This window comes from Nestor notabilis, unplaced genomic scaffold (assembly GCF_000696875.1).
Source record: "Nestor notabilis isolate BGI_N333 unplaced genomic scaffold, ASM69687v1 scaffold9686, whole genome shotgun sequence".
NCBI lineage: Eukaryota > Metazoa > Chordata > Aves > Psittaciformes > Psittacidae > Nestor > Nestor notabilis.
Window position 1 is genome coordinate 50,696 of NW_009933317.1, and position 15,655 is coordinate 66,350.

A 15,655-nucleotide genomic window follows, 5' to 3' on the forward strand; every position below is an offset into this window, starting at 1 on the left:
GGGTGGGCTCTGTGTTGAAAGCAGCTGACAATCCCACTTCAGGTTCCTTCACAGCCTTGGCCAAGGTCCCCACTGATCTGCGACTCACAATACAGCCCGCAGGCAAAGCTCTGGTAGAAACTGCTGCATTGAGCTCGCTCACTAGTATAGTTATTACTATATTAATTATTACATTAAATATAATAATTGCTAATCTGCCCTCTATAAAGCTTCTAATTATGAAAGAAAAGGTCAGGCAAGCTCTGTTATGCCCATTCTGGGACACAGGCCATGAAGACATAAAGCTAATTATTATTAGCTGTTAGCTAATTATTGCTATATTATTAATTATCTATATTAGATGTTTTGAATTTGAACCTACCTCACAGTTCAAATTTACCATGGACAAAAGTGAGGGTTAAACTCTAGTGGGTTTAACCCACAAAACAGAGACTGAGACTTTGTTTCGTGCAACAAAAATACAGATCAAGGATTGGGAATAAAACCCTTACCAGGGTTTACAACAAGCATCCCATGTGTCCTTGAGCTCTGCTTTTGTGTCTAAAATATGGAGCTAATGTGGCTAATGTTACAACATTGCATCACAGGGTGTCATAGGATAAATTTAAGACATATAGCAGGGTAAGCCCATCTTAAACCTTTGGGATTATATCTGAGGCAAATGGCACCACCTCTGTGCAGTGAGCTACATGATCCTCACTACGAATGTGAGTGTGAGGAAAGAAGATACCTTATGTGATACATGATATAGTTCGATAATGTCAGAATTCAGTTCAATCAGTCCAGAATTGTGAACTGGCAGTGAAACTTCCACAATAAATGTTTTGAAGGTGTTTTGTAAGTCTGGGACTACTAAAATACAGGGGCTTTAAAATCACAGAATCACAGAATGGTTTGGGTTAGAAAGGACCTTAAAGCTCATCCAGTTCCAACCCTCTGCCACGGGCAGGGACACCTTCCACTAGAGCAGGTTTCTCCAAGCCCCTGTGTCCAACCTGGCCTTGAACACTGCCAGGGATGGGGCAGCCACAGCTTCTCTGGGCACCCTGTGCCAGCGCCTCACCACCATCACAGGAAAGGATTTCTTCCTCTCATCTAGCCTATAAGCCAGACAGAAAGCTTCAGTCCCAGATTAAACTGAACCCATTCTGTTTTCCAGAAGGCCCAGACTGCATAGAAAATGGTGATGTTAAAAGGATTTGTGACATCTTGCTGGTTCACATGTGTCAGTAGATGTGTGTTTCAGAAGAGCCTTTGTCACACAAGCAGGTATGGTGAATCTCACATTGCTGCTAAGGAGTTCAAGCACATCACTGGTGTTTGCATGTCCTCTCCTTCACTACATGCTGTATAGGAACCTCTCTGTTCCTCAGTCACATGAAGAGCAGATGCCTGTCAGGTCTGGCAGTACAAGCTAATACTTTGGTTGTAGAGTCTGACTTCCAGTTGCCTGGTGACAGAGACATCCACCTCAGTCTCACCATACCTGCAGAGGAGATGTGCCGTGGAGACGTCTTCCTGATTTTCTTGGAGTCATCACAAATCCACTGCTCGCAGCACTTCCCTGCTAACTTAATCAGCTTTGGGTTTGGGCACCAGACAAGGGGAGGACGTGAGTTTGTGCACATAGGAATACAGCCCACAGCCCCGTTAATGCACGTGCAGTTGTATTTGCAGTTGGGCTGAAACGTGTCCCCATTGTTATACCTGACTCCATTGAGGACACATCCTACACCGACAATCTCTGAAAGGAAAGAAAAAGAGAGAAAGACACACAGAGCACTGTTAGAATAATGATGGCAACAAACAGCGCTGATGTGCTCCTTTACCAAGCTGCTCCCTGGGCTAATGGAGCCAATGTGGAGACGCGTCTGCAGGGTGATGTGTTCAGCATGATGCTGAGCCAACTGTGGTCACACCATCTAGGAAACTGCTTTCGTTCTGAATCACAGCAAAAAAGAAGAATCTTTAAATGCTTCATGGAGAAGTTAGAAAATAAAACAAGCTTTATCCAAAAATGCTCACATAAAAAATCATTTTGTAGCACGCTGGCAAAAGAAGGACCAATAAAAGTAATTAAAGCAGATATTAAGTGAAATTTGATGTTTTCAGGGACGTATGAAAGGACCACATAGAGCTGCAAATACTACTCAGCGTTTCGCAACACCTTCTGAAGCAAAAGCAGAACACCAAATGAAGGACTGCTTAAAATGACACTCAATTCCTATATTTAGGCAACCAGATACCACCCAGTTTGTCACAGAACAGTTTTCTTGGAAAATGAATTTAACACATTATAAAGCTACAAAAATTAGTATTTGATGAAAATTTTAAAATAAAATCACATAAAAAAATCAATCTTTTTGATTGCCCATGAACAGAAATCACATTGATTCTAAAAGCAGCAACTTTCTTGTTTCAAAGTTGTAACTGTTATTTGGAACACAAATCTTCTAATGGAAAATTCGAGCTTCAGTTTCTGGTTTGGTCACACGGAGGCAGTGTGCAGGCACCGATCAGGTTGCTTAAAGTTTGAGTCTGATTGGAAATGGACCTGCCGTGTGGCTGCACCAGCACAGGTTGAAATGCTGGGTTCCAATTCTGCAAAGGCTTCCTACTTCTAGAATGGGCTGAATGAAAACATCAAACACAAACCCCTTCTTTTGTACAAAAATTAGAGTTGTTGCAATTTGCAGAACAGGTTCCAGATCTGCAGTTCAGGCTCAGCTCCAGTTTTGATCGTACTTCCACCTTTGTATGGAAAAGACATCACTCAGTGCTGGAGCTGGAGCTGAGAACTCAGGTAAACTTCGAGGTGTACACAAGGATTACGACAGCTCAAGAAAATGCTGTATTCCCTGGTATTTTCTACCGGCATATCCCTCCTGGACTGTGTTAACTCAGCCTCATTCAGGTCTCATATATCATGAGGATCATCAGGAGAACATTCCAAGATGTAGACAAAGGGGCTGTTGAATGCCTTCATGCAGAACCTCGCTGAGTCTGCATCTAAATTAGGCAATCTGGGAGCACATCCCTGTTCTGGTACATCCTTATTCTTGGCCTCAAGTGCACAATGCCTGCCTCCCCACCTGGGCATGTGCTCAGTACCCTGTTGTCTCTGCTTCTGTGCAGAAAAAAGCCAACAACAAAACGTGTGGTGAATCACAGAGGCTCCTATCTGATGTCCAGGTGACCAGATGCTGGACACATCTCACCATGCCAGTCCAAATACAGCCTGAATTTCCCACATTCTCATCCCATTCCCTTTCCCAGCACCAGTTCCTGGCTCTTTTGGAATCTCTATTTTCCACAAATGCTATTGTTTCTGTAGTCCTGCATGCACTGGATTCTCTAGACCTACATTTTGGCAGCCAGCTGTAAGCCAAATTCCTCACAGCAGTTAGTCCCCAACACCCAGCTCAAGGAGCCCCACTCTTGCCTTCACTCACCCTGCAGTCAGGGCAGTAGCTGGTGTACTCAGAGTGGGGTGATGTGGCCTATATATGACCCAGTGCATGAGAAAGAACACATCAGCAGATCCTGTCATGTGCATCTACCTGGATGCTCAAAGCAAGGGGAAGACCACAGCTTTCTATGGCAGCCAGAGACAAGCAGCTTCACATCCTAACCATGGAAAGACCTACTTCTCGTGCCCCTCAGCTGTGCATGCCACAGTACCCCTCATCGTATAGCCATAAATGTCACATCCCTGGCAATGTTCAAGGCCAGATTGGACAGAGCCTTGGGTGACATGGTCTTAGTGTGAGGCACCCCTGCCCATGGCAGCGGGTTGGAACCAGATGACCTTGAGGTCCTTGCCATCCCTAACTATTCTATGATAATAGGGGATATATTGTCATGGCAGTAGGGATGTGAAAGTGCAGATTGGGAATCCTTCCAGATCTCATTGGGGCAGCTGGGGATCATCACAGTGCTGTTGCCACAGGAATACTGAATGACTGTCATGTATGGGAGGACTACAGAAAACCCCAAAAATATCCAACCAAGAAAGCAAGCGTTTAAATAAACAAAAGTGAAGCAATAGGAAGGTCTAGGAAGGCTGAGGTAGCTTTGAGACAACATCCAGCTTGTTTTCCTCTCCCAACACAAGGCCAGCTGTAGCAATGTCATTCTTGACAGATGTTTGTCTAACCTGTTCTTACAGATCTCCCATGAATGCTGCACACACACTCCAGGCAATATATTTGAATGATCTCATATACTCTTTTCTTAACCTTGGATCTTTTCTAATCTTGAAAATCACTATTTAAGCTTATAGCTCCTTGTATACAATTTCTCTTGCTGTTATTTAGTCCGTACCCTACAAAATCTGTTTAGATTGCACTTTCTGCGTGCTTGGTTTTTGCGGATGAGCTAGTGCAAAGCCAAGTTCATGTCTTACTACACTTCCTTACAAGCCTTAGTATTTCTGCCAGCAATGCTAAACCTCTTTACTGCTTAGGCTTGCCCCTTGCAAACCTTCTGCTGATAAGTTTATTGGAGCCCAATGTTTGCAATCTTTTCTCTTTTCTGTGGATCTGCTATTCCATCCATCTCACAATCAACTCTCCTCCAGGTTTCCTTCCAATTTGCATTTTCTGTTAGTACCGTTCATGGTTATATTCTAGCCTAGAAGATCCTCCCTTTAAGTGTCTTCTTCCTGTTTATGAATCTAAAGCTGTTACCAATGTGTTGTAATAACATGCTAAACAGTCAGCATTCTTTCTGGTCAGCTACCTCTGTGATTTTGCTCATGATCTTTTCCCTTTTAATCATTGCCAGAGTAATGATTTTCAATCATTTATGACATTTATGAGCAGATTAGATTCCCCCCATGTTCTGGATCTCAGAACAAGTGAATATATCCCAGACACATAAAACATTACCTCATTTCTTTTTGAATAAAAACATTCCAGTCAATGAATTATCCCACCGAGATTTCATTATGATAGGCAGAGGAAGAAATCCTTCTGCTTCATGGCAGCTAACATGACTGAAACTGCTGTAAGATTAAGGCTCAGAACTCAATTTGCCACCAAAAAAATTTGCTAGGAGATGATTTGAGCCTGACCCTCTTGACAGAATATCACATGCTGTCCTTAGGGATCCACTATTGAGAATAAGCCAATGTAGACACCCAATATGGTGTCTTTAAAGACAGCTGCACATCTATACTTCCTTCATGCCCAACCCACTGCAACACCTCCTTCTGTTGTGGGAAGTCTAGAATCATCTACTTGCAAATCTGAAGACCTTCAAATCATAGAATCATAGAATCATAGAATAGTTAGAGTTGGAAAGGACCTTAAGATCATCTAGTTCCAACCCCCCTGCCATGAGCAGGGACACCACACACTGAACTATGTCGCCCAAGGCTCTGTCCAACCTGGCCTTAAACACCTCCAGGGTTGGAGCATTCACAACTTCCTTGGGCAACCTATTCCAGTGCCTCACCACCCTCACTGTGAAGGACTTCTTCCTTAGATCTAACCTAAAGTTCCCCTGTTTAAAGCCATTACCCCTTGTCCTACCACTAGAGTCCCTCAAATGCTGGTTTGCTCATTGCTCTTGGCTGCAACCAAGTCACAGAGCAGAAATTCAGATGTCATTTCTCATCCAGCCAACTGCCCTGAGAATGAAGACAGCTCTAAGGAAATGGAAGATGATGAACGGAGGAGCTGATGAGCTCAGGTATCTAGTGAGATAAATCTCAGCCATGGCTCAGACTGAGGGGAGCTGCCAGTGAGTGTCTAAGTCAAAAATATATGTACATCACTTACGTGCACATACTCCTATTTCGTACCTAGGTCTGTCTCCACTGTAGTCACAGTACAAGCCCCTGTGGAAGTCACAAGTGTCGGCCTCAGTGCAGCTTTCTCCACGCTGCTTGGCACACGTCTTGCAGCAGTCGCAGCCGTCTGTGACCAGGCTGACTCCTACTGAGCACCGAGGTGGGGACTTCGGACACTCGCATGGCCACTTACAGTACTGAGTCCGTGTGTAGGTCTCAGTCGTGGTGGGGGTCATGGTGGTGGTCTGGGCAGTGGCCTACAAAAAAGCAAACACAGCTTGGAGAGTGTTCCAGAGAAAAGGGGCTTGAAAGCCCTTTGGCGACTAGTCCTCAATTACAATCCCCTCAGGTCTGCAAGGAAACCAAAGAATAACTCAAAAAGAGCCACGTAAAGCGAGCTGTCACTGCTCTCCTGTAAATCCCTTCAGATACCAGCTTAGGGCAAATGCTTTGCAGCTTGGACCAGTATTTAAACTGCATAGCCCCAGTCTGCTGGTACTCAGCATTTTCCAGACCTCTCCTATCTAAGCAGAGGTCCCTCTCATCTGAGGGAACATGTCTACCTCCCCCTCTGACACATGAGAAGAAGGAGTGGTGTGTCCAGCCTGGGTTACCCTGTGGTGCTTGGCTCTGGCAAAGGACTGTGCCACCTATAGCTTATCCCTGTTGATTGAGAGCTGGTTCTAGGGCCTCTCTTGGCTGCTTAAAGGCTTCCTCATGCATCAGTCACTGCCCTTCAGGTCAACAAGCAAGGTAAAGGTCATCGTATTGCAGTGTGAAAGCTCATGTGGACCTGTTTGGCCTCATCTTCCTCAGGCTTATCCATAAATATGTGGGTCTTGCATCCAAACCACGGGATCCCATAAATCCACAAGGGTACCAGGAGCAGGCCTAGGAGTCCACCATCGTCACAAACAACGACTCATGGACATCTGTGGTGTATGGGTGATCTGAAACCCACAGATCCAGAACTCCATCACAAACCTCCTGAGGATGTCTTGGCCATTTCGTCTCTTCTTGCAACACTGCTAATAGCACAGCGGCTGCTGCCTTACAACGCCCTAGCCCTTGGACTTGAGTAGAGATGGGGTTAGGGAAGGAAAAGAACCTCTGAAGCCAAAATCTGGGTAACTGGCTGTGAACGTCATGATTCACAAATTCACCTGCCTCTGTCTGAAAAATGTTTTGCTTATCTCCATCCCTATAACACAACACACATGCAGTTCAGCTCCTGACAGAGTCCTAGTCCTAAGCAATGAAACCACAGTATGGCTATAACAATTCAAATCAATCAATCTATCAATCAATAATGTATTATTTCCTCTAAACACTCTGACAGCCACCATTTGCATCGTTCAGCAGAAGTGCTCTCTGTGAATCCTAAAGTAGTGATGAGGCTCTTCTTAGACCTGTCTATGATGGGCTCGTCCAGGTCTCACTGGAGTTCTCATGATATTTTCCTAGCCCACAAAATCAAACAACTTGAATATTTCTGCAGTGATTTTCCACCTCTGTCTTTTGGCACATGCTTTTGTCCTACATGCAGCCACTGTGGGAACTGTAAGTTGGATGAGTGTAAGTGAAGCTTCATAAAGTTAGTGTTTCTCCCATTAGCCATGAACAAATATTTGCCAGCATGGTGAGAAAGGAAGGAAAACTTTTATGGGGAGGATACTGCCAAGTTTCCATTTCCTGATCTCCATTTCCTTGGCAAGCAAGAAAAAAACCCAAAAGCACAAGTTAATTAAAAATCAGACAATCAGATAAAAAATCTGATCAAAGCAAATCAAGGTAAAAAAGGGATTTCGTGTAACACAGTGATGCTACTACAGCAGACACGTTCAGGTCACGACTACTGAGATGATAATGGAGTGCTGGAGTACCTTAGCTCATAGAAACCCACAGAGGCAGAGGTACATTTGCCTTCTGCACTCTCCAGTGACTGCAGAGCAAACTGTGGGTGACATTTAACAGCAGCGGCCATGCTTGTGATGCAGGAAGGATGCAAATCAGCCCAGTGACAATGCAAAAAGGCACCTTTTCTACCAGGATTACTGCACAGAAACCCGGATCTGCACATGGGAGTCAAGCAGGGCCCAGGAGCTCAGGCACAGAAACAAATAGGGTTATTTGTAGGCTATGACCCTGCTTGGGTACATGAGGTCCAGAAGCCCTTTTTTGTGACAAGAAGTGATGGCTGAAATAATAAGAATGTATCTCTACAAAGTTCAGACAAGGGAAGTCAAGGTCTAGAAATTACTAAGGTAATTTCATCCATTCATAGAATCATAGAATGGTTTGGATTGGAAGGGGCCTTAAAGCTCATCCAGTTCCAAGACCCTGCTATAGGCACCTTCCACTAGAGCAGGTTGCTCCAAGCCCCTGTGTCCAACCTGGCCTTGAACACTGCCAGGGATGGGGCAGCCACAGCTTCGCTGGGCACCCTGTGCCAGTGCCTCAGCACCCTCCTAGTGAAGGATTTCTTCCTAAGATCTAATCTAAATCTCCCCTCTTTAAATTAAATCCATTCCCCTTGTCCCGTCACTACATGCCTTTGTAAAAAAAAACCCTCCAGCATTCTTGTAGCCCCTTTTTAGGTACTGGAAAGCTTCTATTCTCCAGACCGAACAACCCCAACTGTCTCAGCCCACCTTCACAGGCGAGCTGTTCCAGCCCTCAGATCATCTTTGTGGCTTCCTCTGGACTCACTCTAACAGGTCCACATCCTTCTCATGCTGCATGCCCAGAGCTGAACACAGTACTACAGGTGAGGTCTCACAAGAGCAGAGTAGAGGGGCAGGATCACCTCCTTTGACCTGCTGGTCACACTTCTTTTGATGCAGCCCAGGATGCGGTTGGCTATCTGGGTTCCAAGTGCACATTTTGGGGTCATGTTGAGCTTCCTGTCAATCATTCCTGATTAGCTTGTACTGTACTATATATTTCCCAGTGTTTTGTCTTCCTTACAGTTTCAGATGCCTCAAACAAAAGGTTGTCCATGAAGAAAATGCCTTAACCCAAGGCTCTATGGGTTAATGCATCCCCAAGCACTGCAATTCCACAACCAACGAGATGAACACCTCTGCAAAGCCCTTTTCCTGTCTTCTTCAGCATCCTTGTTAAAAGACTCAAATTTTATTAAAATGCATTTCTAAACCTGCTGCTCCTGCAGTATCTGAAGGTGTATTTAAGCATCTTAGTAATTAGTTACCCTGTATTTAGAACCCTAAATTGTTAACACATTGATAATCACTGCCAAATAGGCTATGTGTTTGCTCTGGGCATAGTTCCCAATTCCATTAAGACCCCCTTTACAAACAGTTGGCCTTAAAGTTGGCTTAAAATCTCGTTTAAAGTCATGTTTAAACTAAAACATACCAGTATAATTTACTCCCACTTTAAGCCTCTTTGATGCTGCCAAAGTTGTTAAAAGAGGAACATTCAAATCAATGAAAAGCCCTGGCCTTTTAATAGCAGCATTTCTCATTCCACTAGCAATAATTTGGAAAGGTGCAATAATCTGTCACTTGAGAAGAGAGGCCTCTTCAAGTGCAATAAACCTATTTACTTTGTTGCTGATCATTAAAAAAAAGTGCTTAATAATCAAATCCAGGTACACAGATAAAAGTCACACAGCTATTTAAAGAACCCATTGCCATGGCCCAACCCTGTAAGCAAATCCCTTCACGGTCCCTTATTTCTATTGTCAACATGAGCAAGCAAACACTTCTGTGTAGATATGAAAGTGTCTGTAAATCAACACACGTAGCAAAGAGAAACCTTGCTAGTCCTATGGTTTAAGTTAATACGTGAAGGACTGAGGCTGAATTCCTGTAAAGCACTGGGTAGCTGGGAGCCATGTGGTGGCTTGTGGTAGGCAGGAATGTAGAGTAAATTATTTAACAGCCCTTCTTCTAGGTCTAAAGCCTGAGCTGGCCAAGGAGGCTCTTCACATGTCCTTTTAGTTACTAACTGTTGTAATTCCTGATGTGTAATTCCTTCAGCTAGAAGGATCCAGCGGTACGTCCAAGTCAGCCATAGGAAGGACACTTGGTGTGGGCTACATGAGCATCTTCCATTAATCAGTGTGGACAGGCATCAAAATACTATAACTGCTATGTTTTGCAAATAGGGAGGCCATGGAGAGGTGGAAGTGACATCGTGTCCTAGGCTCCATTGCAACACAGCCAAAACCCAGCCTTTGAAAACTATTGTCCATTGGACACTAGAAAAAGTGTACAACTGAACAGCTTCCAAGCCCTCCTCCTCTCCCCTCCTAAGTCCCTCAGGGCTTTGCTATGGGAGAAATAATTGCGTAGATTTATAAAGTTCCTGGCTTTTCCATGGTCAGCTTTCATACCTGTAATACCTGAATACCTTTAGAGAAGTCATTCAGCCGTACTACTTCAATGTCCCGTAACATTGTGAGATATAGACACTTTCTTATGAATAGGTATGAAGGTTAAGACACCATGAATAATGCTTTGTAAGTACCACAATAAACCCAACTTTTTCCCATAGGTGTTAATCAACAGGAAATGATGGCCTTCATTAGAAACTCTTAATACTGTTGGCCTTACCCAGAAGCAAATAAACAAAAAACCCTCAAGTAATTTAACCATAGGTGCTAATCAACAGGAAATCATACTGATGGCCTTCATTAGAAACTCTTAATACTGTTGGCCTTACCCAGAAGCAAATAAACAAAAAACCCTCAAGTAATTTAAAGTTTCAGGAATCACGTCTTTATGGTGACTATAATGTGCAGGAGGATAATGGTTTTGTTAAGAAATCCAAAATGATAATGAAGAGAAACTTCACACCAAAAAGCACAGTGATGAAGATTTGACAGGTTTATTTTAGAATGTTAGAAAAATAAAAGAATGTGCCTGCTAATAAATTAATTTTTCTTGGTATTTAACTTGTTTTGTATCATTCTTCTTCAACCTTGGGGTCTGCAGATTTGTTTTCTTCGATGCTACAGAGAACATATTCCACCACAAGTTATTAATGAGTTTGTAATTTTGCTGGTTGTGGAGATACAAGTCCATTCTCATTAAAACAAGATGAAGCCTTTCTCACCCTGCCAGGGCTAATAACTCTCTATTAAAGTTGCTCCTGATTAATGCTTGGCAAACTCCAAAATTACTGTCTTTTTGCATCTGCCGAGAGTAGTATTTCACTAGCAACAATTTCCAGCTAATTTCTGTGTTCGCATCCAAGAAGAGAGGAGAAAATAAAGAGATTACTTACTGCCTGCCATCACCACAAACTCAGTGGTTTTAATAGCCATGAGTTTTACTGCCCAAGTCTTAAAGATAGATACAAAATGCATAGCAGCATTTAGCAGCATGTTCTACCCACTGGCAAAGTATAGTTTCAATCTGTTGGAAAATACTGTAATTGTAAGTTTGTTTTAGTTTTGGCAGTTGGCAAGACCAAGTTATGCTGTTGAAAATAGTGTATACAGTCCAAATTGCAAGCCAGCCAGATGTATAGCAGCACTTCTACATAATGCATTAGGAAACCTCAAGCTTTGCCTTTAAGCTGCAAAGTCCTAAATGCATTGAAATATAGTCTTTTGCTTCCAATTTTTACAGGTGCTTAAAAATATACTCATGTACCCTGATTTCACTGTTGCAGTACTGCATGATCTTACTCTTCAAGCTTTTTTCTTTCAAGTATTTTTCTCATCAGGATGAACTGAGTGAAGGTAAGAAGAAGCTATCTATGTTCTTCACCTCCAGTTTATTGATGGGAAAAAGTCCAGAAAGGATTGTGACTTCTAAATTCAACTCTTCTGGCTATTGCCAGAGCTGTGAAATGGTTAGAAGTTGTCAGATAGAGGTCTGCTCAAACCATAGTACCTTATGACCTCCTGCTGTTTTCTCCTTGGTGGTTATTTGCTCTAAAAGAAGGACTTTTGATCTCACTCATAGCTGCTCAAGCTGTGTTTGGAAGGGCACATGCCACTGAGTGGACTACTTTTAATTTCCAACAGTCAAACACATGAAAGTGATATCTTTAACCTGCATTTCTGATACTGTCTTTCTGAGCAAATGCCAGCTGTTATTGATGGGGGGATACGATGTGATCTGGATTATCCCGTCTTCCATCTCTGACACATTCACAGGAGAAAATGGGCAGTGAGGATATTTTGCTAAAACGTCTTCGCTATTACTATGTGGTAAATTCCGCTGATTTGCAGACTGACCCAAACATCCTTACTTGGAGATGTGCATGCACCGAGACCTGACAGCATCAGCCTGTCACTGTTTAGAAGTAACTCCAGATGTTCCAGTTTCGCTGTCCTAAACATGATCACTGAAGTCAAAAACACAGCTTTAAGCGGACCCGTAGGGATGCATCTCCCAAGGAAGGACTGTGCACTTGCATCTCTCTGCCAAGCGACACATCTGCTTTCTCCTGGTTCCACCTACTGGCTGAACGATGTAGACAGCACAAGTAGAAATGCCTGTAGAGCCAACTCCAACAGCACGTGCAACCCTAAATGTTCCCATTAACCAAAATGATCTCAAAAGGCACCCCAGGAGACTCACCTCCACATTCGCAGAGCTGCAAACATCCTAATACTACCCTGACGTAGCACAGTTCCCAGAGGAACACAGAGTCTGGAGCATAATAAGGAAGTAAAAAAATGAAAAGACAAAATGAAATATAAAAAATCTATTAAATAAAGCCACATAACCTTTCATCCCTCAGTTGCATCTCTAGGAAAGCATAGAGATTGCTTAGTTTTATCCCAGAACAGACATTAACAACTCCTAATGCATGTCAGAAGGACGGGCACATTAGCAATGACAAACAAGACCTGGCTTACACCAGTGAGTTTAAAGCAGGCTCTCAAGGTAGAAGTTTATTGCTTGATCTTGCTTAATTGGAACTTCTGAGCTGAATACTGCTGAATATTTGCATTATTATTACACCCAAAACAGATGGGTCAACAAAGAGCCAGTTCTTACAGCAAGATCAGCACTAATCACAGTACCATCAGGACTTCTTAACTGTTGTACTCTTGCTGCAAGTCCCTGAATCCCCATACCTGTTCATAAACCACCACTAGTAAAAAGTGAGCTAGCATCAGGACAGAGACATAAATCAGATTCTCCATGGTATGAGGAAAATATAATTATGTGGGGCTCAACTTCCCCTCGAGTATGCACAAGCTTCTAGATACCTCATTAAAATTGATCCCAGACATTAAATCTTCAGAACATATTGCTAAATAACAGACTCTGAACCCAGAAAATATAAGATAGTTTTATAGATGTCAAGTGCCAGCTGGATTTATTCTTGCTGTGCACTGTAGGCTGAGCAGAAGGGAACGTTCTGCATGAAGCATAACATTCACTAGCCCAAGAAAATAACATATCCACAGTGAGTCAAGCATTAATATTTCTGTGTATATATAAGAGATGAACAATCAGCTTCCCATAACTTTATTTTGGGAAATGTGACTGGGGGAAGAATGTAGGCAGATGTTTGGAATAGTCTTTTCTAACTCAGTTTAAACAATTATAGAGTAAAGATTACATACATTCACCTTTGTGCCAAAAATTTGCTTATATTGGCAAACTCAGCGTGGCCTCACATTTTCTTCACAGTTTTCCATGGAGAGTTCAGAGTGAAAGAACTTCCCTGCTACAAAGCAACCTGACGTTTCTAAGTGTTGTCCCAGTAAAAGCAGCACTTGCTTAGAACAGGATGACCTAAAAATGTTTGGACATCATTAACAAATTCACACTGCCACCACAGACTCCACTAATAGGGACATTAAACAGCATAATTCCTGTGCTTTAAGAACATTTTAATGTCTTGCTCTGCACATGTCCTGTTTGTGCAGCTAATGAGCTCATCCAGTAAAACTAGCTTGAACTAGAGTCTGAAAAGTAACAGAGAACATCTGGAGGAGCAAACAGAAAAGCCTTCAGAAAGGACAAGCAGACAGACTTGTGGAAAGTGCATTTGGACTATCCAAGGTCATGGTCATAGAGTTACAAACCATCTTAAACCTGTACAGAACAAGATGTTGACATATGAGCCACAAGCAGAGTAACAAAAGCAGTGTCACAGATCCAGCTCCCAGTCTGCTTTGGCAGAGGTTTTATTTTGCAGTAAGTCATGATCTGCATTTGCTCATCTCCTCTTTTTCAGTCATGGCCTTGAAATCAAAAGGAAGATGACTTTAATGCCCTTTCCAACCCTAACTATTCTATGATTCTGTTCTCTTACTGCCTTGGGGGACACTGTCCCAGCCTGGGCAAAAGAAGTAAAATAAGTAAAATTGAAAAGCTCCACTTTGGTTGTTTGGGTTTATTTCTTTGGTTGGTCGTTTGGTTTTTTTCATGTCAAAAATAGCACAGATTTCACAGTATTTTTCAACATCATTGTTTGCATAATTTTTCTAATAAAAATGTATATTTGCCTTTTCAAGTATTGACAATTTTCTGTTCTTGTTCCAGTGCAGAGCATTTTGACTTAAAACAACTTTTCATTTTAAAATGTCATTGTAAATTAAACTCTCAAATCTGAAACAGTTTGCTTTGCTTGACCTAGTATATGCCCTACCCTAGAGGTGCTGCTGAACTGATAGAGTTATTATGCATCCTTATTTCCTTTAAACATCAGTCTTCCTCCCTTGTGACTGAGATGGTCAGAGACCTAAATGTTACCACCCAGGACAAGATGCTGAGGGAGCTGGGCTCTGGTAGTCCGGCAAAGAGATTAATGGATGGTCTAATACTATCCTCAGGAGTAGCAGAGTGTGTCCTAACAGGCAACAGCCACAAGATGTAGTTGAGATGTTTAGTCTGAACACCAGGAAGGCAACTTCTTCACTAGCAGAGCAGTGCAGCACCAGGACAGGCCACTCAGGGATGCTCTGAATTCTTCATCCTTAGCTGTTGGATTAAAGACCTCCAGAGGGCACTGACAAGCAGCGTTTCTGTCAGCCTGTGGATGCATACCTTGCCAAAACCACACGTGGAATATGCCATAAACCTAAACAACTATCAAGATGTCTTCATCAGTTCAGTCTTGTGTGGTGCCACCTAAAGTCTGGCACAGGGAAATAAAACCTAATCTTTTTGTTAAATGGTGCTCTTAATGCAGACAAAAGAATTCTATTTTGCAGGTATATCCCCTCTCATACCATGAGCACAGCCAAAAATGATATTTGGCAGCTAATTATCATTTTAATGACATGAAACCTACCAGAAGTCTGGTTTTGTAGCTGGAAGATTTCGAGATAACATCAGGAAAGAAACTGCTGCTACTTTAATGGCTCCTTTGGAACATATGGCATGCATGGCTTCATCCAAAGGTCCATAACTGCCATTTATTATAGCGTATCATTGCATCAAAGCCACCTCAAGACTCTCAATGAAAGATGAGCAGTAAGACTGCAATGCGACATCTCTGTAGTTAAGTAAAAACCAGATGGAGCCTATAACTTGTCTGAATAAACAGCAGCATTTCCAGATAAAGACTTCCATCATGAAGGGATACTTTTGCACTAAGCATGGCACATCTTGTTAAATGTGGCTTATAGTACTTTATGAAATCTTTTAGATAGAGAATGCAAATGGAAGACTTACAGGTCAGCAACATCCTTAGGGCAAACAGAAGGTGTCAGACTTTTGCATACTCTAGGAGGAGAGGAAACTAATTCAGAGCCAGATTGCAGAACATCAGGGAGAAATACCAACTCCTTATTAGCTGCTACATAATTTGCTCTCCTAAATATTAGATGTCAATCCCAGGCACAGCAGAACTTCACCTTTTAGATGCCCCATCCCTGGAGATATTCAAGGCTGGATGTGGTTCTGAGCAAACTGATCT

The 15,655-nt window shown here is 42.6% G+C and overlaps 1 protein-coding gene across 1 annotated transcript in view; it reads right to left on the reverse strand.

The window, feature by feature from the left end:
- The window catches only part of WISP1 (WNT1 inducible signaling pathway protein 1), a 7,622-nt gene extending 1,563 nt beyond the window's left edge, over positions 1–6,059 (reverse strand). The window contains exons 1-2 of the mRNA XM_010016826.1: positions 5,784–6,059; positions 1,487–1,744 (exon numbers count right to left, since the gene is read on the reverse strand). Coding sequence (XP_010015128.1) covers positions 1,487–1,744; positions 5,784–6,030 — 505 coding nt within the window. The 5' untranslated portion in view covers positions 6,031–6,059. The remainder of the gene's footprint in view (positions 1–1,486; positions 1,745–5,783) is intronic.
- Positions 6,060–15,655: the final 9,596 nt, after the last annotated feature.